Consider the following 27,264-nt stretch of genomic DNA (forward strand, 5'->3'; position numbering starts at 1 on the left):
TATTACTAAAGCAACCAAGAAAATCAGAGCTGATTGAATAAAACCTACTGCAAGAAATGTCCACATTATTTTAAGGAAGGAGGGGATTATGAAATCATAGCATTAGCACCATATCAGCTCTGATATTCAAATGAGTGTTTCTGATATAAATCGCTCTTAATTTCAACCCTTAGATAATAAAATGAAAAAGAAAATAATAATAATTGTGGTAGCCTTGCGACCCCTAGGATGAGCAAATACGGAATTAATACTACTACTACTACTAAAACTAATAATAATAATAATAATAATAATAATAAATGTAATTTTTCAATTTCCAAAACAAAGTCACAGAGATCTTGACATGGTTAAAACAGGAATTAAAACAAAGAATAATGTTCTTGATCTTCGCTGTTAATTTCAACCCTTAAATAAAATAAAATAAAATTAAAAAAACAATAAAATAATAATTGTGTTAGCCCCACGACCCAATTTCAGCTGGGAAAGGCACCTCCAGCCACCCCGCAACTCCAGGATAAGCCGTTACGGAAATGAATGAATGAATTAATTAATTAATAATAATAATAATAATAATAATAATAATAATAAATGTCATTTTTCAATTTTCAAAACAAAGTTACAGAGTTCTTGACATGGTTAAAACAGGAATAAAAAAAAGAAACAAAGCAAAGAATTAAAAATGAATTAAAAAAATACAAGTTAAAATGGAAATATGCTCAAGGTAAAAATAGAAGGCAAAAACATTAAAAGATAAGACAATCTGGAAACAAAATGATATAGTTACACAAATAAAAAGCTTTTTAAATGATGAAATAAACTAAATAAAAAAAATATGTAAATAAAAAATAAAATAAATATTATGGTGCAACAACAATAAAAAGAAGTGTTTTAAGCACTGAGATTCTCCACCTTCCCTCCTGGGTGGAGGTGCCCCTGAAGGTGCCCCTGGGTCTGAGCCTGGCCCCTCATGTTTACTAATCCTGACAACGCCCCTGGACACAGTTAGTCATAGGCTATTTAATAACCACTGTGGACACTCTGGGACGCAGAATGAAACCACTCGGCTCATGTGATCTCTGATGGACCGGGGAAAACGACCCAGGGCTGGGATGGTCCTGCTCCGCGATGCGCTCCGATGATTGGAGACTGGGAGTTTGACAAGCTTGTTAATTCCGCCCATCAACACGACACGCCTCCTCTCTGCCTCACGAGCACGTCTGAAAACTACAAATGGGGAGTGAAGAGTTTGAAAAGTTGTCCGGATGAGCTGTTTCTCATCTCAAACGGGCAGTGGCACACACACACACACAGGGGGAGTAATTATTCATGACTTAAATGGCGGAGGAGCTACTTCTGGATAACCATGGGAAACCCAGCACGGTGAGTGCTCATCTGAGACTTTGATTATAGAGATGATTGACATGTAGATCAAAACTCCCATCGTCTTCTTCTTTAGTCACATACTGTTTGGATTATCTTGTGAGAGCATCCTGCTGTGACCTTGAATTGAAAGCACCCAGTGACTTTATTGTCTTCAACAGACTTCTGTTCATAGGCGTAGATTTCAGGGGGGACACAGGGGCCACGTCCCCTTCAGTATGTGCATTTAATGTGCATAGAAGCAGGGGGCTTTTATTTTGACAAAATTAAAGACATATACACTGTAGATTGGTGCAGAAAGGGCACAAACTAGTGGAGAAAATGCAGGAAATTCAGTGTTCAATCCTTATTGTTTTTTAGGCTGAGGAATCCCCCTCGCTTTATATGTGTCCCCCCCAAAGGCCTTGCTTCTGTAAACAGGCACAGATAACAATACAGATCAATACATGTACCTTTTACATTGACCTGTACTGTCTGTGCCTATATGTATACATATACTTGCCTGGGATTTTTGATTTCATCCAAAACAGCCTTTTAAAACAAAAGTTTGGGCTTAAAAAGACTATATGAAAGTCTTGGTAGTTCCAGAGCACTGACCAAACTGATGCAACATGTGAAGAGCTGCACATCCGACAGATAATCAACCTAAATTGAATGCAGACTGGGCAGCATTGTCTGCCGCGAGCTATTTTCACGTGTAGTCGTCTGACTTTGTCCATCAGGCTATTAACCGGCTAAATTAGGTTTCTTTAAGGCATCTATGCCGGTATTGTTCAGTTAGAGTAGAGTCAGAGCCTCCTCTGTGTACTGCTCCTCGTACAAACACACCAACATCCTACACTTTCACATTTTGAATGCCCTAAATCCTTCAAAGAGTGGATTTTGTAAAACCTTACTTTATTTAAAATGCTGAAAACATCACAGAGTTGTTGATGGGTGGGGTTATTGTGCGGTGCAGTTTTCTCCATAGCCTACTCCATCCAAAGGTATGGACGCTCAAAAACACATTATAATCCGACTGACCTTACAGTGGAGGTCAGCTAAGCTCTGTGTGCTGGAATTTCGGATGGCAGCCAAGAGGGTAGCTGCAGGCTGGTCCTAATGAAAATACAGTAGACTGCCCCCGTCCCCTCTTAAAGACGAAGAGCAGCTCATGTGACTTTGATATGGTCAACAGAAGTACCCAGCCGGTGTCTTAACATTCATCTGTAACACCACATGCCCTCTTTGCCCTCTACAACCTTTGTTGAGTTCAGCTGGTGAGAAGTGGAGCTGATGGTGCTTCATTATATCTGTGTTTTCTGCTAACTGTTTGTTCAGCTCATTCAAAGTGCCTCTACCAAAGCTACATGTGTTAAAGAGAGCAGGCGAGTTGGAGCTGGCCTGAATTGGCGTGCTGGTTTGTTTCAACTCTTATGATTCAATCACGTGCAGCTTGCTCGCTGCCTGTTGAGCTCTGCTGCAAAGTCCAAAGATCACAGACTCATATGCAACATATACCCTCATAATAATGCTGTTAATTACTCATACACATGAGCTAATCTCTTTACAGGCTACAGGCATCTTTAGAAAACAGGCACAATGTGCACATTTAGTTTTGAGGCTTTTAATTAGTCCATATAATGTTCTTTGCTGGCAGAGTTTCGATCATTTTAAAAAGTGAAGGCCTTTTTATTATTTTCAGATCATTTTTAACCAAGATGCCATGGAAAAATACAAATAACCCATATGTATGAAGAATATATAGCTCAGATCTTTTAATATAGGCCAGTGGTCATCAACATTTTTCAGGCCAAGCACCTCTGAGCTGAAAGACAGATGGGGTAGGGACCCCCTACTACATATATTGTATAAACCTGAGTTGCACTCAGAATCATTTTCTGAATATTTTCATGTCATCTCTCATTTGTATTTGCCTGTAGCTGCAAAGTTAGCAGCAGTTAAAGCATGGCAAGGCATGTTAGCCTCACCCTCTGTACTTTTGCCAGTGGTTGGCAATGTGTCAGAGGCTTTTGCTTGAAAAGTTACAATCAATTAATCCGTCGTGGCTCACTATAATGTCCGTACATTGCGAATAATAATACAGCTAATAGGCCAATATGTTTCAATAGCTTGTAACGGTCAGCTAACTAGTTCACCTTGCCGTTATGGATAAGAACCACAAGGTAATTTAGCACCAACTAGCACACATGATGGCACTAGGATTCATGGGTAATGGTTAGCTGCTCATCAATGTTGTGTACTGTGAATTAAATGTTTTTTTGGGGTTTTTTTTAACAGGCCAGTTCATCTCTTTAATTTACCTTCGCTAAGATGTTGGATTCCTTTTGATGTGTATTTTCAGACATATTTAAGATTTTGAAAAAAAAAAACAACAACCTGAAATTAAAACTTAAATCAATATATCAAACAAAGATTTGGTGTTGCAGACCACCTGTTGAAGACCCAGGATGTAGGCCTTTAACAGTTAAACTAAAAAAAGCTAAGTAATTTCTGTGATCTCACATTAATTGTTGCCTACAGGCCTGTGGACATTTTACTGTGTAGCTTTTGTTTGTATCTGACTTGTTTTCTCTCCTCATCTTCTCTGCAGCATCTCACAAAGCCTCTGCTAGCAGTGGCTTTGCTGGCCTCGTTTGGCAGCTCTATGCTCTATGGCTACAATTTGGCAGTCGTCAACTCTCCTGCAGAGGTTTGTGTCACCACCACATCATCAGCATCTTCATAGTGGTCATTCTTATCGCTGTCTGTCATCCACCCGAGTATTAAAATAGTTTTCACACTTTTCCCAAGAACTTCCTATTCCTAAAATCATTGAAAGAGACTCACTCTGTATTTAGTTGTTATTAATAGACATGGTAAAGATCAGATTATATGTTATTGTCATGTGAAGGCATGTGAGTGTGTGTATCAAATCCAGAGGCTGCTGTGACCCTCACCATGTCATCAATGTTCCGTCGTTTTTATACGTCATGTGCTCTGCTCTCTTCCTGCAATGTTTGATTTGCCGCGGTGCATTGACTGAGCTGTGAACCATTCCTGCTTGGCCACGGACCAACGACTTAAAGCATATTAGCCTCAGTACCACGTCTCATGCCAGTGTAGGGTACTGTTTAGAAGGGAGTTGCATGGAAAGAGCTGCACGTGCTGCTTTGGACCCACACGGCACACTGTTCACTTTAAAAATTACTCTTTTCCTGAATTTTTGTTCACCTTTTTCAACTTTTTGTCCATTTTGATGTATTCTTCTACTAATCAATTGATAGATATCATCGAATGACACTGACAAGTTTGATATCTGTCATTTAAAGCTATTACGGTATGTGTAGAATTTTTATGTTTTTGGATTATCTTTCAAACATATCTGCAGTTTTGTTTGCTAAAGCAATGGAAACGTTGGATGGGGGTACCCACTGTGTTTTAGCCCTTTCATCTTGCTATCCCCAGGTTGTATGTGGGTCAGACATTAGCTTGCATTGCTGTTTGCCACTGTGTCTTCTTTTTTATACTGCCACTGTGGGTCACTTGAGAATTTTCAAATTTGGGTTTAAAGGAATGGTGGACATTTGGGGAAGTTTGCTCAATTATTTTCTTGTCAGTAGTTAGATGCAAAATTAGTACTCAGCATGGAAGCAGGACAAAATAGCTGTCTGCTAAGCTAAGCTAAGCTAATCGCTTTTTAGCTCCAGCTCCATATTTATTGTACAGATAAGACTATCAATCTTTTCATCCGACACTCAGCAAGAAAGTAAATAAAAGATGTTCCAAAATGTCAAACTTTTTCTGTAAACCTGCAATAAATTCTGGGTTTTTCTGGCCTCTTGGGGGCAACGGAAACAAGCTTTAAATGCAACATTGACATATCATCATCTTTTCAGTCGAGAACTTGTTAGCACATCTCGCAGTTGTAGAGCAACACCACTTTTTTGGAGTCATGTCTCTGGTCAACAATTAAATGAAAGTCCAATATACATTCCTCTTTTCGCTTTGTTTTTTTGTCTCCACCAACTCCTGAGGGAAATATCTGTCTCTTTAGCAGCTAAGTGCTTGACTTTGTTCATCAGCTAGTTGCTAGTTGTTTCTGACTGCTGTTTGTGGCTGGCCAGGTGGTGTACGGTAGGTTTGTAGAGCCTTTATTGCTGAAAACAACACTATGAGAAACCTGAGTGGTTCATAACAGCTGTGGATGGGTAAGGCTAAAAAATGAGCTGCTCGGTTCCACCTCTCCTTTGAAACGTGTAGATATTACGGAGCAATTCAGTATTTCCTTGTTCAGTTGAAGACAATTGGTCATTGTCACACTGATTCCAAATAGCTACTAATGTGGTGAAGTCAAACCTTTAACCATGGTCCATGTGACTTCGGTGTCCTTTGTAGTGTTCAGTGATGACTGCTGTGTGTCATCTGATGTTAGTTACGTCTGTTTGTTCCAAATTAAACTTTAGGTGTGACAGAAAGTTCAGTGGGTGGTGAGTTGAGAGAAAAAGAAGAGGTTTTTTAAGGATACTTGAAGAGCTAATGACCTGGCTTTTATCAGAGAAGTAACCTTGTGTTACCTCTCTCAATGACAGCTTACCGGCTCCAAATTGTAGTTGGGAACATGCTGGCTTATTAGCAGTAATTCAGCTTGGCTCGTTATTAGTTGGTAACTAGTAGCTAGTGGTCCGGACCACTCCACTGAAGGACGGATAGCGAGGCATTCGGGTGCCGTTCACCAACAATGGCTTTATTGAGGTCCTCACCACAAAACAATAAACATGGCCTTCTCATGAGGTCACACAGAAGCCCTGAGCTTATCTAGACACTTAATTCTGCCGGCTATCATCACTCTTTGCCGCATTCACCATGACACACCCGAGAGAGAGCTACTTCCTTCCATGAACACGAAGCTCACATAACACACTCACAGGTTACCCAAAAGGCCATTGGCCCCAAAGGGGAAAAAGGGTGAGCCATCAACACTTGTCTCTGGCCTCCCTAAAGGTATACCATGCAGGATTGTCAGTTACTGTAAACATGCTCGCCAGTGAAAATGGAAGTAACAGCCAACCCCAGATTCACTTTTGTTTGGCATTTTGTCTCGCTTGTGTTTTCACAGTGCTGTCTCTCAGATGCCTGCTGTTAACCGCTTGGCACCTGGTCCCTACGTTTTATAAAGTCTTGTCCCAAACGCAGAGAATAAGAAGAAAATGCAGGCAGAAGGCAGAGTCTCTACTGATAAACACACCTCCACAGAGTGGGTCATAATTGATGATTGAAAGGGATTACTTCTATCTGAGTATATTTTTTGTTTTGTTTCTTAAATCCTGCATAGTATATCTTTACTTGTTTATTTTAGGCAGATTTGCCGCAGTTAAAGAGAAGTGATTTAGTATTTTGAGTAGTGATACTACAATGTGTTTTTAAATCTTTGAAATCATTGTGTTTAAAAAATGTCCTAAGATGTGTTGACCTTTAAAGTTAAAGGGAGGAATCAGAGTCATGTCATAATATCTTTCTTATTAGCCTTTTCGGCTTGTATTCTCTGTGCTTTTCTTCTTCTGACAAATTGCAAACTGGTCGTTGACGTCATGTGACACTGGGTCATCACTCCAGCTATTGTTCAAACAAACTTTGACACAGTCTATTTGACTCAATGCTTGTCATGAAGCAAAAGAGCTTTGGGGTAACATTCAGCAGAAGTCAGATGATCAAATTTGAATTTCCGTCCTTGTTGACTGTGTTCTTGCTATGTGTCAGTGAGGACTCTCATCAGTGCTCTGTTTTCACGCAGGAACGTTGCACAGGGTTGCACTTGAGAAATGCAACTTTTCTGAGGTTTCCAGTTAGTTTTTTCTCTCTCCTGTGCCTTTTAGGTATTTTGCTAACTTGCCATGAGCCCCTATACCGATTCTGATAACTAAACTCAGGTACAGGCTGATACAGATGCAGTTTAAAATCTGTACCTCACTGCATGGACCTGTTTTTGCAAAACAGGAAACAATGGGGCTCCTGCTGTGAGAATACAGTTCAAGTTACAGCATAAGAACTACCGGCAATAATCAGCCCTCTTGCAGCAAGGGCCCAATACGACTGAATCAAGGTGGATTTTACTGAAAGTTATAACAACAGTGGTTAAGAGACTTTTTATTTTAGGATTAGTCATGTCTGGCTGATACCTGATCCACCTAATGAGGTTAATATTAATACTGATACTGATATCCAGCATAGTCAATCACAATCACATCTCTCTGAAATCACACGAGCCTCTTTCATGCATGTCATGCTAATAGTTTTCACTTTGAAGGTTGAGTAAAGATCTGTGTGCGACTATTACCAGCATCTGTCTGTCATCCACAACTGCCTGCATGTTCTATGAAGGCCTTTCCTTTTAAACAGTAGGTATGTCGATTACACAACCGAGATCTGAGGGTTACCTCAATCAATTCTTGCTCAATCAGCACCAGGCTGTTGCAAGGTGATAACTGTGAACAGTAAAACTGTAGTTGGTAACTTTTTGCTGAATTTGCTGAAACTCACTATATTCACACAGCAATAAATGAGACACATAATGCTTGAAAGAAAATCATATTCCTCTGCCTGCTCTGTTGCCTTGTAACACTTTTAATGGCCTTAATGCTTATGAGCGAAAACAAACAATCAGAGCCAAGGAGTCTCAAACACAGCTGTCAATCATGTCAATCACTGCTCATGAGCTGCAGTACAACTGTCAAACTAGGCAGCGCTGATCAAATATCAATCAAGATTCTGTTACTGCACTGCTTTTTCACCTCAAATGTTTTCAGAAACATATTTTAGTGTACTGTTGTAGCTGTAAAATAGAACGTTGGTTCTGCCAGTGGGCGGTGCTTGGTGCTTTAGTCAACAGTTTCCAACATGGCAGTAGGGTCATAAACTTTCTCAATTCACAGCTAGACAGTACACTAAAATATGTTTCTGAAAATATTTGAGGCAAGAAACAGGTAATGCATTGATAGAATCTTGATTCATATTTAATCCGCGCAGTTCACATGCAGTGGTTGACATGATTGACAGCTACATCAGAGACTCCTCGGCTCTGATTGGTTGTTTTCGTTCATGTACGGTAAGGCTTGAAGCGTTACAAAACAGTAGAGTAGGAAGAGGAATATGATTGACTGGTTGTTGTCATTGCACCACGGTCTGATTCTAGCAAATGCCATTGGAGGCAGCAGGAAGAGAAGGAGGGATATGATTTTTTTTCCACAGACGGTCTCACCCTGGACAGGTCACCAGACTATTGCAGGGCTGACACACAGCCATTCATGGTCACATTCACACATACGGGCAATTTAGAGTCACCAATGAACCTAACCTGCATGTCTTTGGACTGTGGAAGGAAGCTGGAGTACATGTACATGCAAACTCTGCACAGAAGTGCTCCCCTGCCCCAGGGCTCATGCCCGACCACCCAGGATTCAGGGTACCCTCTTGCTGTGAAGTGACAATGCTAACCACTAACCGCTTCCCTACCATGCTGCCAGACTGTCTCTAGTCTCGCCACCAGACAATCAGAGATCTCGGCCTTCTGATAGTCTGGGGACACTCCTTTCTAAAGTGTGTTTAACACACCGGTGAAAACGGCCGGCAACAAAGCAACGCCTCTTGCATTTTTGAAAAGGACACGCCTTCTCGGAAACGTGCGCTCCCCCTTTTCTCGTCCGCAAGGAAACAAACACACAGAGAGCTTGAAAATGGATGCCCAGAGATTTAACTCCGTTTTATCAAACGTGTGCTCATCCGTGAAGAAAATATTTTTTCCAGCGGATGTCTTAGTTACAACATGATTGAGCTAACTGGAGTAGTTTCATGTCGTATCCGACAACGGGAGGCTTTTAACAGATGACGTCCTGATGTTAGCTTTGCTGCTAGTGTTAGCTGTCCCTGTCAGCTGCTGTCCCTGATGCTTTCTAGACATCGTGATTTCCCAAAACTGAATAAATACCACACATAGCAACACAAAACTGCTTTGCTAGCTCAACCATGTTGTTTCTAAGATATCCGCTGGAAAAATATTTTTTTCACGGACCGTTTAATGAGTTATTACCTATTACAGACACCGCTAACGGCTAAGAAATAGTAATGTTTGTTCAATCATTGTGTTTATAGACTTTACAAACATCAGATTAGTCTAAACGGTGATACAGTGACGTGAAAAATGTGATTGATATATATATATATATATATATATATATATATATATATATATATATATATATATATAACGTTATAGCTAAAAGCTCTGCTGGTTTTCTACCCGGAAGTATTTGTAAACAACAAGGCGATTCCCTCTAACGTTATAGTCCGGCCAGACGGATGAGTCATGGCTTTGTAAAAGATTATGTTTGTTTATTTTGGCGAGAATGTGTCACCGCAAACGCGACAAACATCCACTAACTTTGACAGCGTTTTCTGCGAGCGCGGCTGAGCCATTTTGTACCGCTACACATGTTTCTAGTCGGACTATGTTTACAAGCACAGGAGTTTAGTGAGCCACCGAAGGACCGCCCTGCAGATTTACTATTGGTTCTGCAACGTAGGGAGTTTTTTCAAACTCTGAAATTGTATCCGCCCATCTAAACACAAAATCAGGGAGAAAGTCACCAGTCTTTAGTTAAGCAAAGTGTCTAAAGACTGACTTGTGAGTCTAGACTGTCTCATGCTTCCTTCTGAATGTAGTGACAGTTTTAGCAAATAGACACAAAGTTATTTTCATTAAAGGTCCGTAGCTTAAACTGTAGCTGTAGTTTAAAGTGGAAGTAGACAAGTTCATTGCTTTAACTTGTCATTATGAAGTAAATGCTGATTGCACAGTGTAATGGCTGTAAAATAAGGTAGCCTCTACCACTGGGTACAATGTCCCAGTAAAATGGGGGTTCAGTTTACACCACAGAGGGAGTGCTTCAACCACTGTGCAACCAAAACACAAAGAGGATAGTCCTTTTTTCCCCCATGGTAGCTGTCAGCAGCTATCCACATTTACCAAAGAGTATCAGTGTAAGGTCTTTGCAGTTACTGTCTCCAGTAGTCGAAATGGTTGAACAACAAACTGTGGCAGTTGCTAGGCTATATGTCAGAACTGTACACAGACTGCCACTTTATATAGTTCTCCACATGTGTTGGAGACATTCTTGGACAAATTGGACACACACTGTCCAGAGTTCCATGACAAATTGACCAATTAAAATGTCTCTCCCTTCATTTCATCACTGAACTCCCACAGGACCACCCATTCCTTCAAATGATCACACTGCATCCTCACTATTTTACAAAAACAAAATAAATCATCTATTAAGCTGCTAACACTAAAGCTTCTCACACAAATTAAAATGAACTCTTATTTTTCCGTCTCCCATTTTTCTGATGTCTCATTTCGCAGACAGTGACTGAATTGTGTCTCTTGAGATGAATTGGGTTTAATGTAATGGGTTCTCCAGGACAGCCTGATCTCAGCGGAGTCTTCAGTGTCAGATAAACCTGAATGAAATGTGAGGGATGTTGTTGGCCTTTGCTGTAAATTTTGTGTCACACCACGAGAATAACCACTGTCATTTTATCAAGCATGCAGTTTATGATCCCTAATCGTCAAATTTGATTTGACTTTGACTGTGGGGGCTCGATGAGCTTCCTGTCTACTTAATATGGCTGCCTCTCCTGCTGATTCAAACATCTCTTCATCCCATCCCCCAGTTCAGTGTACGCCCAATGCTGTGAAAATGGCAAGACTAATGTTGACATTTGGATGCACGGCACTGTGGGAAATAGTTACTGTTGTGATGATGTCAAATTTCATGGCCACCATTTTTATGCTCCAATTGTATTGCAGTGATGAGGTATACAAAATACATCTTGCAAGTTTATTTCGGTCTGTTGTGAAGGCAAAATGGAATATATTGGAAAAATAGAATAAGAAATTAGGGAAAATGGGAGGACATCTTGTGTGTCCACATGGTTTATTTTCATTTTAATTAATTAATTTATCATTATTCCTGGCGGTCAATATTAAATTAACTTTTTTCTTTCCTCTACCAGTACATCAAAGACTTCTACAATGAGACGCTGGTAGAAAGTTACGACTGGTATCCAGATGAGGAGCTCCTCACTGTCTTGTACTCCCTCACCGTGTCCATATTTGCTATTGGTGGGATGACCGGAGCTCTGCTGGTGGGCAGACTCGTAACCAAATATGGAAGGTAAATGTCTGTGTGGATGATTTTTGGGTGTATGCTCAGTGCTTGTTTGTGTTTGCAAAATGCCGTCAACCTGTGCTTCTGTGATCCCTGTTTATTCAACATTCTCAAACAGGAAAGGGACGCTGGTGAGATCCACTGTGCTGGTGTTTATAGGAGGAGCTCTGATGGGCTTCAGCAGAGGGTGCAGGATGCCCGCGATGGTCATTCTTGGACGCTTCATCACAGGAGTACACTCAGGTACTATATGCCCATCCACCATTTGTACGTGGGGCCCATGTGGGTAGTAAATGTGTTGGTTGAAAAATGGGCCCTATATGGGAAAATGGGCATCTTATCTGGGGCTCACTTGGGTAAACCCACATATGTGGGCAATAGGCATGGGGCCAATATGTAATCCATGAACAATCCAATATAAGGCTCATTTTCAGCTCATTTACCACCTACAATGGCCCTACATACAAATGTTGGCTGGGGGCCTGCCTAGTTTCTGAACGACTGTAATGAATTACAAAGCGTCGCATTGATTCATTTCCCCATTTTGTATTCACTGTATAACAGCTAAATATAAGCCACCCAAACTACAAACAAATGCCTGTGGAAATAAAAGTAGCAAAATTGTGACGCATGAGGAGAATTTGCTTTGGTTTTTTTTGGTTTTGTTCAGTTGATTGATAACATCAAATTTCCTCACAGTCCACCAGCCTTATCACATTTGAGACAAGCATTTAATATTTCTTATGTAAAGGATAATGTACACTGAGCCTGATACAAAGCAGAGGGCTCTTGAATCACCCTGTCTGGGTTTATTTCACAGTTATGACCTGCTCACCTGACATTAACTTTGCCTATTATACACTTACTCACTAAAGAAACCAATAAAATGAAACAAAATATTGATTTTATTGCTTCCGCTAAGCAGCTACTATGAGAACGGTATCTATAGTTAGCTGTTACTCATAGCAGCAGTCCATTATTCAGAAATAACAGACTCTAAAATGTTGTAATTGACCAATCAGATCAGATCAATTATTTAACAAAGCTGTGTAATAATAAGAAATATTACATAATTGGAACAAAAATCTAGAACATTGAATCATGTGAACAAAAATTATGTAATTTTCCTAGAGATATCTTAAACCCCTGAAAAAGAAATCACACAATCTTGAGCATTTTCATGAAAATTAAACCTACCCATGGTAATCTCTCTCTTCTTTTCCACAGGGATCTGTCTCAGTGTGGTGCCCATGTACCTCGGTGAGATCGCCCCTAAGAACCTGCGAGGCTTCCTGGGCCTTGTCCCCAGCATTCACATTTGTCTTGGGGTCTTCATTGCGCAGGTGCTGGGACTCCATGAGCTGCTGGGAAAGGTACCAACATCATGATGTTCAAACACTACACAGGTCTGCTCAGTCATGTGGGTGGCAACATTAGGTTTGTTTCCAGATTTATTTTACCAGGTAAAATAAGGCAAAATAAAATAAAATATCATAACATAAAACAGAGTAAAAACAGAAGTAAAATAACATAAAATAAGATAGAATAACATAAAATGAAAACCTTCTGGTAGTGAGTTTGAGGCATAGACATCTCTATCCTCTACAGTCCTGGTGTTGATTAATGAATACACATCAGATGCTTTTTAATGTCCCTCTCACTTAATCAGGTTCAATCAATTGGTTATTTGTCAACTGAATTAGTATAAATATAAATCAAGTGAAATGCAACAGAGCTGATCCTGAATCTTGTATAAACTATGGCACATTCACATATCACTTATAGGCATGAATATGTAGCACAATACTATAATAATAATAATAATAATAATAATAATAATAATAAATGGGTTGTTTTCCACACAGGAAGAGCACTGGCCTCTGCTCCTGTCCCTGGTGGTGTTTCCTACCACCATCCAGCTGATGCTGTTGCCATGGTTTCCAGAGAGTCCACGCTACCTGTTGATAGAGAAGGGGAATGTTCACGCCACCATTGCAGGTTAGAAACTGGACCTTTTTTTCCTAAATGTGATTTAAATGTTTGATTATAAAAGAAGTCAACACTGTCATAATTTTTCTTCACTACCTGCAGCTCTTGTTTTTTGTTTCTTCTTTAACGTGATCATTCATTCAATCTTTATTGTTAGTGTAAAACCTTTACAGTCTGACTCAAAAGCAGTAACAGTACATACAGATCGTGCCATGAAGTCACTGTACTGGGATGACTGAACCTGCACATGAAACTCTTTTTTCAGACTTTGATATCTACTGGTGTTTCTGCAGGCTTGTAAAAGCTTATACTTCTGTCCTGTAGCCCTGAAGTGGTACCGTCCTAAAGGAAACATCCAGGCGGAGGTTGATGAGATGCAGGAGGAGCAGCGCTCTCTGTCCTCCATCCAGACCATCTCTGTCCGCGGCCTGCTCATGGACCACTGTGTACGCTGGCAGGTCATCACCATTGTAGTGGTCAACATCGGCATGCAGTTGTCTGGCATCGATGCAGTAAGTGTGAAAAGCATTGTGTGTCCTGTCAGTCTCTGTGTTTTAGATGCGAAAAGACTGTGCAGTTATTATATGAGTGTGAGATCTCATATTGCTGTAGTTCCCAGCTGTGCTCCACCCATCTGTACCTCCTCCTGTCCATACATTAAAGTCCCACATGAAGCCACTGAGTGACTAAGCAGGGGGCAACAGGACCACGCCTCATTATCTCCTGGTCCTTTCTGTTAGTGCTACCCCACATGAGAAGGTCCAACCATCCACACACAAGTCAAACACATCTGAATACTCATTGGATAGAAGCTCCTTGCATGCTGGCTCACATGCTAGTACCATTTCCCAGCAGGAGTGCACCCCGCTGACTCCCGCTGTCCCAGGAACACTGGAGGGCTTGAAACATCTAGACGAATCCATGTGTTCAAACGCTGTGTGCCATAAATCTGTGACACAAAATGCTGAATCAAACATTTTAAAAGAAATGTGCTTGTTGTTTCAAATATCTTGGGCCTCTATAATTGTATTTGTGCAAACCACATCTTTGACATAAAGAGATGTTACAAAGTTATGTCTACAAAAAAAGGTCTGATTGTTCCACAGTATGTGTAACACTGATCACACTGGTCCTGCACATCTGGAACCACTCGAACAGGACAGAATCTTGAAATCACTATTTTTCTTACATCTCCATTGGCCTATCCATCAATCTTTAAGATACTACTATAACTGTCAGGGCGCTTAGATCACAAAGCAGCAACCACACATTCCCATTTCTTTCTTGTTTCTTTTTTTGTTCAAGGTCTTTTTTATTAACAGACACTTAAACCAAGCATATACAACATCAATGTATCCTCATACAAAGATTTTTATGATATCTAACAGGTGCCCCATGAATGCCGTTATGTACTTAGCATGAAATTACGTACCTAACATGTAGTTATTTAGGTTAGGTTCAGGATGAGAAACATAGTCAAGACATACCTCAAAATAACTCAGATTTCATTTGGTTTCACATGGTCCGAAACAGCAGTCTCCTAGAGGAAAGTCCTGCGTTTGTTTGACCCATCCACCACCCCAACCTACCACCTTATGTGGACTTTTACGTTTTACATTACTTCCGTTTATACTCATGTCAGCACATTGGTCACATGATTGCAGCCTTCCTGACTATGTGAGTTAAAGCTTCATTTTGTGTCATATTTGATGAAACTGTCATTATATTTCAAAATAAGTACATGAGACAGTTTGTGAAAAATAATCATGTCCCTCCTCCCCTCCTAATGCCTCTAATGGCATTCCGTAGGATCAGACTGTGGCGCAGCAGCAACAACCAATCAGAGCCGAGCTGTCAATCATGCCAATCACTGCTCTTAAAATGCGGTCAAACATATCAAATATAAATCAACACTCTGTTTGCATTGCTTATTTCTCACATGCAGTACAGCCATTAGAAGCACTACGAGGCAATAGAGGACGCGGAAGAATGTGATTTTTTTTTCACGGATTATCTGTCTCATTTAGGGCAGATTTGTGAGTATTGTGACAGTTTCAGCAAATATGTAAAGAATTATTTTTTAAAAAAGTTAACTGTAGCTGTAAACCAGAACTACTGGCTCATGATTATTTTGGTTGGTATTTTGGTTATATAACAGCCTGAAAGCATAAACACATATTTTTTGTTTTGTTTTTTAGTCACACACGCAAGAACAACTGAGCAAGACAAACTGCAGTAAATAGAAAAGTTCATAAATAATAACTTAAACCATGATCAATAAGGACAAAAAGAAACAGCAACAACAATAAATGAATAGGTAAATAAATACATTACAAGCTACATTTCTCTGCTTTCAAAAACCAGATCTGCAAATCTTTTCTAACTAATGCAATGCATGACCTTTATAACCTAATTACCATATACTGGTTTCAGCACCCACCCATTACCACCACAACAACTGGGACTATTATGTTTCCTTAGTTATTTTGTTTGTTGAGGATCGAGCTATTGAGCTGAAAATGAGCCAACTAAGTGATATTTTAAAAGTGGAGGGTAGCACACTTTTAAGTTTAAAAATTTGATATACATACATGCAGAAATACAAGGCCATCTATGACTGTTTAGTGAGCTCTACATGCTTCGCTGTTTGGATTTTCTCCTAGTTAATGAAGGTTTGTTGTACGCCTGGCATAAAGTGAAACTTTTGACACTTGTTCAGTTCATCAAGGCAACAGTCAAGTTTGGCGACATAAGAGCAGTATGTCTGCACTTTTGCAGATGATGTTGTCCTTTTGTTGTTTAATGGACTGTAATACAAACCAGAGAATGATTAGAGACAGGGTCCTTTCTTTGGCTTAAGGTGTCTGATTAATTTCAGGCAGAAAATGGGACGGTACTGGGAAGTGGAGTTCAGGTATCACACATGAAGGTAGAAATAATCATGATGATAACTGCCACATCGTAGCGGGTAGACTTTGCCATAAAAAGTGGAACCACAAAGCAAAACTCTGATTTACAAGCCAGTCTTCATTCTCACCATCACTGAGGTAGTGACCTAAAGAAGTGATTTTAACATAGCGTTATACAGCTCACTCTCAAACATGATGGGGAGCTAAATGATCCAGGAAGACCTTTGAGTATAGAGGGTTTAGATTAGACGGTTTAGACAGGTGCGGAGTGCCCTTAAGGTGCCTCCCTCTGGCTGTGTAATTGGGAAAAGACCTTGTTGTACACTTAGATGCACCAGAGGGACTACATCAGTCAGCTGGTCCAGGAACAGCTTGGGTTTGGCCTGGAAGAGCTGGAGGAGATCTCAGTGGGGATTATGCCAGGGCTGCTCTGCTTACTCTGCCTGTCTTGAATATGTCTCTGGATGGATGGATGAAGAAGACCACTGGGAGAAAGAAGATAATTATTTCTAGCATACATGGATATAAATAGTCACATAACAGTCTGGTCCTTAGAGTCACCGGTGGTTTATCAGTTGAGCAGAGTCTAGTGCTTTTGTAAATGAACTGCTGATATGTATAAAAACAAAATATCTAATCTGAAATAAAAACTGGATTTCTGTTATAAGGTAGATTTTAGTTCAGTGAGGAAGAATTTTAGCTCATTGGAATATATTTTCTCAAGAAAATGTGTGCAAAACAATATAACTGCTCACAATTCTTTTTCTTTTTCCAAGTAGTTTGTGTTTGTGTATGTTTCTGCTGTGATAAAGGCATGTGTATGCCTACTCCAGAGCTGCGATGGTGATGAAATAGTATACGTATGGTTAGTAAATCAACAAAACAGCGTTTAACTGCACCAATCATGATCTTGTCCACACCTCATCAATGATGGATGGTGCATCAGCAAAATGTGATTAATGAGAATACACAAATTAATTTCAAGGGGAGCACTTGTCAGAAGTCCATACTGATGAAACGCTGTATCTCAAATGCATGAGTGATGGTCGGCGTGATGATAATGATTGCTATGATGAATCACATGGAAGCAGCAAATAAGCAGAGCGACTTTTTGGCTCCTCATGAAAAAAAAAAAAAAAGAGGAAAAACTTTGAGTCTCAAAGCATCTGTCTGTGTGTGGGTGTGTGTCTGTCTGCAGTCTGACATATTCATCATATTAATAAAGTTCATGTCACTTTTCAATTTCAGATCTGGTTCTACACAAATGACATATTTAAGAACGCAGGAATTCCAGAACCTTATATTCAGTACACAACCGTGGGGACTGGAGCCATTGAGGTCATCTCTGGGATGCTGGGGGTGAGTCGACATTATCACACTTTAAACACACTAAGATGCCATTATTATCACTATTACATGACAAAATTGATGAGCAGATCCAATGTGGGGATTTGTTCCTTTTCTACATGTTATATAACTGTAAATCGAACATCTTTTAATTTAAGTGTATTATTTAAACAAAACAAGTCATTTGCAAACGTCACCTTTGACTCTGTGAACTTGTGATGAGCATTTTTATAGACTTGACAGTTAATCATAAAAAATATTGACTGATTAATTTATAATGAAAATAAGTATTAGTTGCAGCCCTAATTGTATTCATGGTGTACTTTAACAGCAGAATATAAATGACAGTTTAGATAATAAACTCAATGTTTCAGTCATTAATCAAGTAAAAATACAAAACATTACAATGTGAAAATTAGCTGCTTTCCTGTGTTTTGAATTGCAAAATTAATATCTTTATAATGTACTTTTTGACTGTTGGTGACACAAAATGACACACACACACACACACACACACACACACACAAAACATTAAAAATGTCACTTTTGTCTGGTAACTTGGAGTTGAAAACTGTAATGTTCACATTTTATACACTAAATAGTTTATCGCTGAATTGGAAAAAAGTTAATACATGTTGGAGATAATTGTTAGTTTCAGCTCTACTGAATTTCACAATTTTAGCTTGTATATCTCATTCCTCCTTCAGACCGATGTCATCCTCTGTTTCGGAAATCATTATGTTGAGCTCTTTACCCATAGAACTTAAACTTATGCCGGCCTCACACCAAACAACTTTTCAAATTATTTCACTGTTGCAGACAAATTTCCAATTCATTCATTCATTCATTCATTTATTTTCCGTAACCGCTTATCCTGTTGGGGGTCGTGGGGGGGCTGGAGCCTATCCCAGCTGACATTGGGTGAGAGGCAGGGTACACCCTGACAGGGCTGACACATAGAGACAGACAACCATTCACACTCATGTTCACACCAACAGTCAATTTAGAGTCACCAATTAACCTGCATGTCTTTGGACTGTGGGAGGAAGCTGTAGTACCTGGAGAAAACCCACGCTGACACGGGGAGAACATGCAAGCTCTGCACAGAAGGGCTCCCCACAGGAACCCCCTTGCTGTGAGGCAACAATGCTAACCACTGCACCACCAAAAATGTTTAATACTATTATAATTTGTTTTGTCTTGGCTCATGCAAATACTGAAGTTTAATGATGTGAACACTGTCAACAACCAATAGCTGGGCTCTCCGGCACCAAATAGGAAGCAGCAAACCGGGTAGACAGTAAAAATGGAGGGGACTCCAGGGAGGCACAAGAACATGAACAAGTCTTGCTCTGTGGAAAAGGAGGAGAAACTTGTGGAGTTGGGTAGTGAACAAGAGTTGGTGTTTAATACAGCATGATCTGATCCACCAATCAGCATTTATTTCAGTTCAGCTAACCAACAGAGGCTGGTAGTGAGTCAAGGACAAAAATATCCAAAATGCAATATACTATATTGATGCCAAATTAACAAGAATGCTGCGGAGTTGCTGAGTTATGCTGAGTTATTTCCAGAGTTGTGTGTTGTTGCGGACAAATAAAGGAATGTTAATAGGCTATGTTATACATCTTGAAGTCTAAAAGTTTGGCACAATACTTTCGACCAGGAACATAATAATCTCAAATAATCTCAAAAGGAATCTAGTTGTCTAACTGTCTTGCAAATAATGACTCTTCAAAATCCCCAGTCTTTGCAAAATCTCAAAGTGTGTGACCAAAAACTCAGGCTGTCTTTAAATACGAGAGTTGAATCAGTCATGTAATCATGAACGATTAACTACTTGTTTTTAGTTTATTGTTTTTACATTGTTGTTTTGTTGTCCTATTGAGTTGTGTACTGTATAAAGGGCTATTTAGGCTATAGACCATTTTCACAGCAACCATTTTGGTTTGTCACAGCAGGAAGATCACAGATGTAATTGATAACATTAAAAGTGGCTGTTTTTTTTGTTGTTTTTTTTAATTAAGTTGAGCTACTTCCAGGTTTCTGATATTGTGTGTGCTGGCTCACTGCCATAACTTGCAGGGACACTTGATGAATCATTTAACAAACCGGGTTTCACCTGTGCCTTTATGCTATAACACGTCAAAATGTCTGCTGTGAGAAAGGTGTCTGATATTGTAGTATGTGGCACGGGTCCATGCTATATACTTTTCCATAGAAAAAAATAAAATTGGTGACACAGCACATATTATTGACTGCTTTTAGATGTTCCTTACTTTAATTTTACTTTTATTTATCAGGGATATCATGCTGAAATTTAACATCAGAGGATAAGAAGTAAGCTGTTTCTTGCTCCATGTCATCGCATGTTGCGGGCTTATCACAACATTTCTCACCTCTGTGTCTGTTTTGCAGTGTTTTACAATCGAACGTCTGGGCAGGAGACCTCTGATGATTGGCGGCTTCCTCTTCATGGGACTCTGCTGTGCTGGGATCACAGTGTCTGTCCTCTTCCAGGTACAGAAAGTGTCCTGTTGTTGTTGCCCTGCTCAGAATATATCAACATTAACTTGCAGATGGTGGCATAGGGCATACAGTGCATTGTTTTAAATGGGGCTAAGGACATTGCCGAATTTACATAATCATTTACATAAACTAAAAACTGTGTCTAATTTATGGTGGGGATATTTTTGCATAATAACATTATATAAGAATAGGTGCCAATATGAATATTGAAAAAGTTAATCTGAAGCTTATGTGAGGCTTCAGCAGTCTGAGGTAAATAACTCAAGTGGGTATCTTGCAAAATTAAAGTCTTTTTAGAGTTGAATTTCTTCCCTTTATTTCCCTGTTGAGCTGCAGTGGAAGCATAATAACAGAAAGAGGGACTTTTATACTAAAAAGGCTGCTACATTTGGAAGAAATGAACTTGATTTGTCCGACTCACTGGATGTAGACCATGGCTATAAGCCTGCATGTTACAGTTCAAAATCCCCTTTGCTACGGTAAACAACAACAGCCTCCGAGCTAACAACCTATAGCTGAGAATGGCAAGTTTTGGTGAAGTTTTGGATTGGGTAATAAAACATGCCTGCTTTGTTTCCCCAGATAATATCCACAACAAATAAATCAACTTGTGAACGCAACTTGGAAAAGCCCAGACTCCTTCTTGGAAGACTCTCATGCCCGATAATTGATCTGATTTTTGACACAGCCAATCCAAGTTGATATGATTTTTTTTTTGCCCTGGTAGTGGTCCGTTCCCCTTCAGTGAGCTTCTTTGATACTGCCGTGATAATGATCTGCACAAGCCACATACAGCCAGCAGATCATCTGTGTTTTGAACGGGTCGAGCATCACATAGGAGCACTGATTATCAAATTAGGTTTGTCTTTTTAATCAGTAAATGTTGAATTCATGCGGAGTATTAGCCATTTTAATGACAGAGCTCACCTCCCCAAGAGCAAATGTTCCACCGAAACAAGTTAACCCCCAACGCTATTTTGCAAGGGCACCATTGCTGCATCCTAGTCTTAACCCAAGATGATTGTGATTGGTGTAAAGAAATACAAACAAGCCTGAGCATTTCTTCCCCAGCAGCAGAATGATCATGTGTGCTTCCAGACCTTTCTCTAGCGCTGTGGAGATAAGTCTGGCTACGGGAGACTACACTCAAAAAAATGAGGCCTCACATTAGCTTCAGATAAACTTCTTTGTCCTCCATCATTCACAGTGCAATCACATGACACGTGAGGGAGAGATCTCTTAAAGGCCTGTGTGAACAGCAGGATGATCACAGCAATGTTCGTACTATTGAACAGTTTGTTCTCTTCAGTAAACAATAGTGAACTGAAAACCCACTGTGTAATGTTACTTAAATATAGTCAAATGAATAATCATGAAACACTGTGCAAATTGTTTACTTATGTTTACAACTCGTGACTTTCCTCATGACTTGTGTTTGACCAATCACAGGCGGAGCTGTCCTTCATGCGCTACATCAGTGTGGGCTGCGTTGTTGGGATCATTGCTGGCTTCTGCATAGGTCCAGGTAAACACTGTGCATCTCACTTGAAACCTCTTCTTAAAAACAGCACATCTCCAGTCTATACTAGATTTGGGCTGCCCTGTGTGTAAGATAACACTGCTCCCTGCTGGAGGCCTGCACAATAGCAGGCACCAAATCTTGAGAAGCAAGCAGCGCTCCCTCCCTGCTCCTCCTCTGACTGTGAAGAGATATTGTATTTCATTAGTCTTGTAAATTAGGAAATCATAACTGCCACACTACATCCATTCCCACAGCCATTTGTACACTGGATGAGTTGAGTGAAGTGAATTAAGAGGCAATAGTTTACAACTTTGGGAGCCACGTTGAGTGGACCTGCGAGGATGATGAATTAGAACAAATCTGGTTTACGTGATGTCATTCGTCAAGCCAGCAAAATCCATATCTCTGCACGCGGACGAGGATTTCTGTTGCTGCAATTAGACTTTTAATGGCTCATTGTTCATAAGCTAGCCGTGATGAATACGGTTTCCTTCAGACGAAAAGCTCGCATGCACAGTGACGCCCCCCATACATACCGCAGATGTTGACAAATTATGGCCTCGTTATTGGTTTGACGATATTAAACCTTCCTCTACGCAATTATCATGCACAGATAATGAGGACATCATTCGAAAAACTCATCATTGGAGCTTTTACTAATGCATATTTCTCCTTCATAGCTTTCACCTCTAACAATGAAGAATTATGTGTTTAAAGCCAGGACAACATCTCATAGATCCTGCGTATCAAACTAATGACTTGTACAAGTCCTGGCTAAGCTTTTCTGGTTCTTGTGGTTCTGAGTTGGACTTCTGCCAGGCTGACAAACATCCTCCTGTCTTGTCAATCTGTGATCACTGAGTACTAATGAACACATAATGAAGTACATGCAGGAAGAGATTGTAATGTAATAGCAAGTGGGGCTTGAGGAATGTTTATTTTTTGTTATATTATGTTCTGTTTCTTTTGAATGACTGCCAAAGAATAGTCGTTAGTGTGAGTATTGATAAACTAATTGATGAATGAAGACGCTGGTGTTAATCTCACAATACCCAATAGATTCATACCGCTGCTCTGAGTGCTTAAATGTGATTTGTATTATGACAGCTGGATAGGATGCCTAGTTAGATCAGACCAATAGATGAACTGTATGTGGAGTGAGCCGTGTTGTCAAAATGTGTCCTTTAAAATGATGAAAATGTGTATTTTTGTCTCTTGTGTGTAGCTGGTGTGCCTTTCCTGATCACTGCAGAGCTGTTTAAGCAGTCACACAGACCGGCTGCCTACACTGTGGCCGGATGCCTCAACTGGATGTCCAACTTCACCATCGGCTTCGTCTTCCCCTTCCTAGAGGTCAGAGCAAACACAAACTCTACTGCTGGCTTTTGATTTTAAGCTCTGCATCCTGAAACAACCAAGATGTGTAGCAGGTCTCGTGGGTTTGCTGCCTCAAGTACAGTCAGGTTCATTGTAGAAAGAGCATCTTATGTTTATCTTGCATCTGAAATCTAGTGGGCGTTGAGAATCTCAAGATCATCGTGACATTGCATTCATATTCTGTCATGGCTCCGCTCGCAGTGTCAGACACATACCAATTATGATATGGGCTGTCTGGTTTTGTTTGAATAGAGGTGACTCCCCAAATACCAATAAAATTAGCTATTAAAAGCGACCTTGCTGTCTCTCATTGTCCTCAGTGTTGGTGTAGTTGAACAGATGCAAAGTAAAGAGGACGATGATGTGCCCCGTGGAAAGGGATGTTACTCTGCATGAGTTCTGGCCACAAATGTTAACAACACACAGGCTGTCTGTGACACCATGTGGGCCCTAATCTTTTGGTTTTAATTTAATAGGAAATGTATAAATAGAGGCTTCAGAGCTGTCCATAGCTGTATTTTTAACTTGGAGCCATAATAACATTTTCATCTTGTATCCAGTCTTTGTGCTAAGCTAGGAGCAAAAAAGAAAAATGTGAGCAAAGCCTCAGACATGCTCGTCTTGTGTTGTTTTAATTTTGTAAGTCTAATCACTAGTTTCACAGTTAAGAGCCAGGTATTTCTCTTAGGAGGTGGTGGTGACTACCATCTGGCTCGGGCCGCAAATTTCCGTCTGAATCCGACCCAAGCCAGAGAGAGTAGTAACTGACTCTGACCCCAAAACCGACACATATTGCAGATAATGTACAGAAGTGCTGTTTTTTCTGTTGCCATGCTATGGTTATTACCATGGTTACAACTTGCCTGTATACCATGATTACACTCACAGCATCTTGTAAGTGAACGTCAAAAGACATTTTTCTATATACTTATCTAGCTATATTGTTTAAACACAAACACATTGTAATCAACAGTTCTAAAAAATTAAATTTGAGTCTTACTGTTGGCATATGTCAAGTCGTCATCTTCACAAACTCTTCTTGAATTGTAACTACTGTTAACTGAACCATTTACATAATCTGACCGTTGTGGTTTTGGAGTTATCATGGAGGAAGGTGATCCATCCACCATGGATGGCTTTAGTGCTGTCCTCCTGTGTTTGATCGGTCTAACAACAACTCTAAAGTTACATTCCCTGCCGCTGATGCTGTAAGCTAGAATGGCCAGAATACACCAAGCTTCAGGTAACACTTGGAGATGATATATTTTGTTTGATGTCCTCCCTTGTTAGCTAGCTAACATTAACTTACATGAATATTTACTGGCTGACATAGTCTATGTGTGGTGTTAATGTGTTGTCACATGGATAACAAACCCTGGCACTGAACAAAGAGTAGTCCAACACAGATAGTAGGTCCATCATTTATAGGTCAAACCCAACCAGAACCTGAACATCATCTGTTAATATTCATTCAAACCCAACGTGATCCATCGGGTCCCATCGGGTCCCATCAGGCACTGGTCAGATATCCAAACTCATAGACGACATGGGATCTTTCCAACCCACAAACGTGATTCCATCTCCTCAGTATTTAGAGTGATGACACCGTGTAATTAACACAATCTTGTTTTCTGCCTTTGGTTCCCACGGTGAATAAGACTACATGATCAGTTACTGAAGATCTCGTAGTGACCAAAACAGAGCAGGAAGGAGAGTGAACATTGGACTTACATTTATCAGGTGGACAGACACATGACTCCAAATGAATGTTAATGTTGCTCTGCATCTGCTGGATGTGTAAACAATAAACTGTTTGCTAATATGTTCACCACAAACACTTCATAAAGGAGATGATATGTTAATATTGTGTTTATAGCTTGTTTTTATTTTCAATTTAGAAAAAGTTAGTTTCCAAGTTTATAACAAAGTTTACAATTTACAAACAAATTGCATACATAAGACAAATCACAAATACAATAAATATATGTAAAGTGCTGTCTGCTGCCTTTGATGGCAAAAAAAAAAAAAAAATCATACACACGCCCACACGCAAAAAAAATGCCTCTTTAACAATACCAAGTCTCTTGTTTTCAAGGTAACTAATCCCTTAATATAATGTAGAGTAGTTTTCATAGAATCTACAGGAGCCTTCTATGTGTGTTCTCTGGTTGTGTTTTGGATCAAATTTATGTCGACCAGCTTGAATTATCATCTCTGTGGCATGTTTCTGTCTAAAGATCATATTTCTACCCAGATTTCGTGTCTCCTTGCAATAAGCAGTAGTTGTTTTGAGGCAGAAACTGTCGTTGAGCTATGACAGTATGGCTCCAAATTTGTCTCCCTTTGCTTTCCTTAGACAATGTTACTAAAGAAAGTCACAACTATTTTATTTGTTCATGCATATGTACTCTTTCCTCCCACCACAGATTTCTATGGGTCCTTACTGTTACCTGATCTTCTGTATGATCTGCTTGGGAGTGGCTGTCTACACTGTCTTCATTATCCCTGAGACCAGGAACAAAACCTTTATGGAGATTAGCCAGATGTTCGCCAACAAGAACAAGATCCCCAAAGAAGAGCTGATTCCCAACGGTCATCTCAAAATGGCTCTGATGAACGGATATGGATCCCTTGGCCTTGGCGATAAATAAGACAGGAGTGATGAGGTGGACTTACATGTAAATGACTGAAGTGAGTGTAGCAGAGATAAAAGGTAAAACTTCTGTGGCCATGAGGAGGTCTGCTGCTTCATGTGAAAACTACAAAGACCAGTGCGTACACACACAATAGTTCCTGTTTTAACGGTTAATCCTCGGTCAAAGTGTAGCTCCTGTACATGATGTGAGACAGAAGTCACGCGGTCATGCGTTTCAAATCAGCCATCAGTGACATTTTAATCCATTTCTCAGCATCTTAACACATTTTTACGGGAGCCCAGTTGGTTTCTCACAGTGCTCTCAGAAGTTTTAATCTCCACATTAGCCTCACTGTGTTTGAAGACATCCCATGATCACGTCATTGTTCATACTCAGCGTTGAATACCGTCTCTTTGATGCTCAATAAAGACTGAACATGTTTATTCAGTGACACAACAACAACACCTCTGAGGCAGCGCTTGTATCAGTGAACTACAGGATGGTATGAAAGCCATTCCTCTCATGTTTCACTCTGTGGATAAAAGGTCACAAGACGTAGTGTGTATAATAAAATATTTACTGTTACTGTATGTTTACAGTGTTCAGCTCAAGGGGAATGTCCTGACCAAAAACTTGAGCTTGTTTCTTCTGTCGTTCCGTTTTGATTTTGTGTCTGTTTTAAGAGAGCTGGATATTGTGGCTGCTGATCATTTCGTACATCTCGTCCAAGTATATGCACATATATGTTGTTAACAAGTTATAATTTATCAATATACAATATCACAACAAAGTAGCTGTTAAAGTTTGCTCAGTCGTTTTTTAACTGGCCTGTTTTACACGACCTCTTTGTATAAAATGTGGTGAAAATAAAATGAAGACTGTTCAAAAACTACACAGAAACATTCAAATATGTCTTCTTTATTAAACTGCTGTATTGAGCTGTAAACTGCTCTGTTGATTGAGCCTCATAATCATATCAAACATGCAAAAATAAGAGCAAAAAAACAAAAATCAGATTCATATACAATAAGCTAGTTTACCCCACTGAACCATCAAATGTGGAGCAGCTCTCCTGTGCTACCACAATACTTTAGTTTCATTTGGGGCCAATGTTTACTTCACATTCATTTCGCTGTGGTGACTGGAAGATGTCCCCGTACATATAAAATTACAATCAAGAGAGAAATCATTTACTGGCATTATTGTATCGTGCCAAAAACAACCATAAACATAACAAAAGAAGATTTGCAATCACAGCAGAAATCCACATATATCATGAGACAAATGCCTAAATAAAATGTGGGTGTTGCAAACACTACCATAATGATTCCCAACAAGGTCATCATTGAAAATAAATGTAGAACACTGAA

The 27,264-nt window shown here is 39.8% G+C and overlaps 1 protein-coding gene across 1 annotated transcript; it reads left to right on the forward strand.

Annotated features, from left to right (window-relative positions):
* Nucleotides 1-963: 963 nt before the first annotated feature.
* On the forward strand, nucleotides 964-26,788 carry slc2a15b (solute carrier family 2 member 15b). Its single transcript, XM_033623481.2, has 12 exons — nucleotides 964-1,380; nucleotides 3,974-4,072; nucleotides 11,431-11,591; nucleotides 11,704-11,828; nucleotides 12,813-12,958; nucleotides 13,451-13,583; nucleotides 13,899-14,086; nucleotides 17,732-17,842; nucleotides 20,249-20,350; nucleotides 21,809-21,884; nucleotides 23,107-23,234; nucleotides 25,685-26,788. Exons 1-12 carry the CDS (start codon nucleotides 1,336-1,338, stop codon nucleotides 25,907-25,909), a joined length of 1,539 nt encoding a protein of 512 aa, XP_033479372.1. The 5' UTR covers nucleotides 964-1,335; the 3' UTR covers nucleotides 25,910-26,788.
* Nucleotides 26,789-27,264: the final 476 nt, after the last annotated feature.

Source organism: Epinephelus lanceolatus, chromosome 3 (genome assembly GCF_041903045.1).
Source record: "Epinephelus lanceolatus isolate andai-2023 chromosome 3, ASM4190304v1, whole genome shotgun sequence".
In the NCBI taxonomy this organism is placed as follows: domain Eukaryota; kingdom Metazoa; phylum Chordata; class Actinopteri; order Perciformes; family Serranidae; genus Epinephelus; species Epinephelus lanceolatus.

Bases quoted from the DNA above. Each gene is read 5' to 3' on its own strand.
- slc2a15b (XM_033623481.2), top strand. From the start codon at position 1,336: ATGGCGGAGGAGCTACTTCTGGATAACCATGGGAAACCCAGCACG. The intron at 11,829-12,812 runs GTACTATATGCC...TCTTTTCCACAG, and splicing joins CATCACAGGAGTACACTCAG to GGATCTGTCTCAGTGTGGTG. The intron at 17,843-20,248 runs GTGAGTCGACAT...TCTGTTTTGCAG, and splicing joins TCATCTCTGGGATGCTGGGG to TGTTTTACAATCGAACGTCT.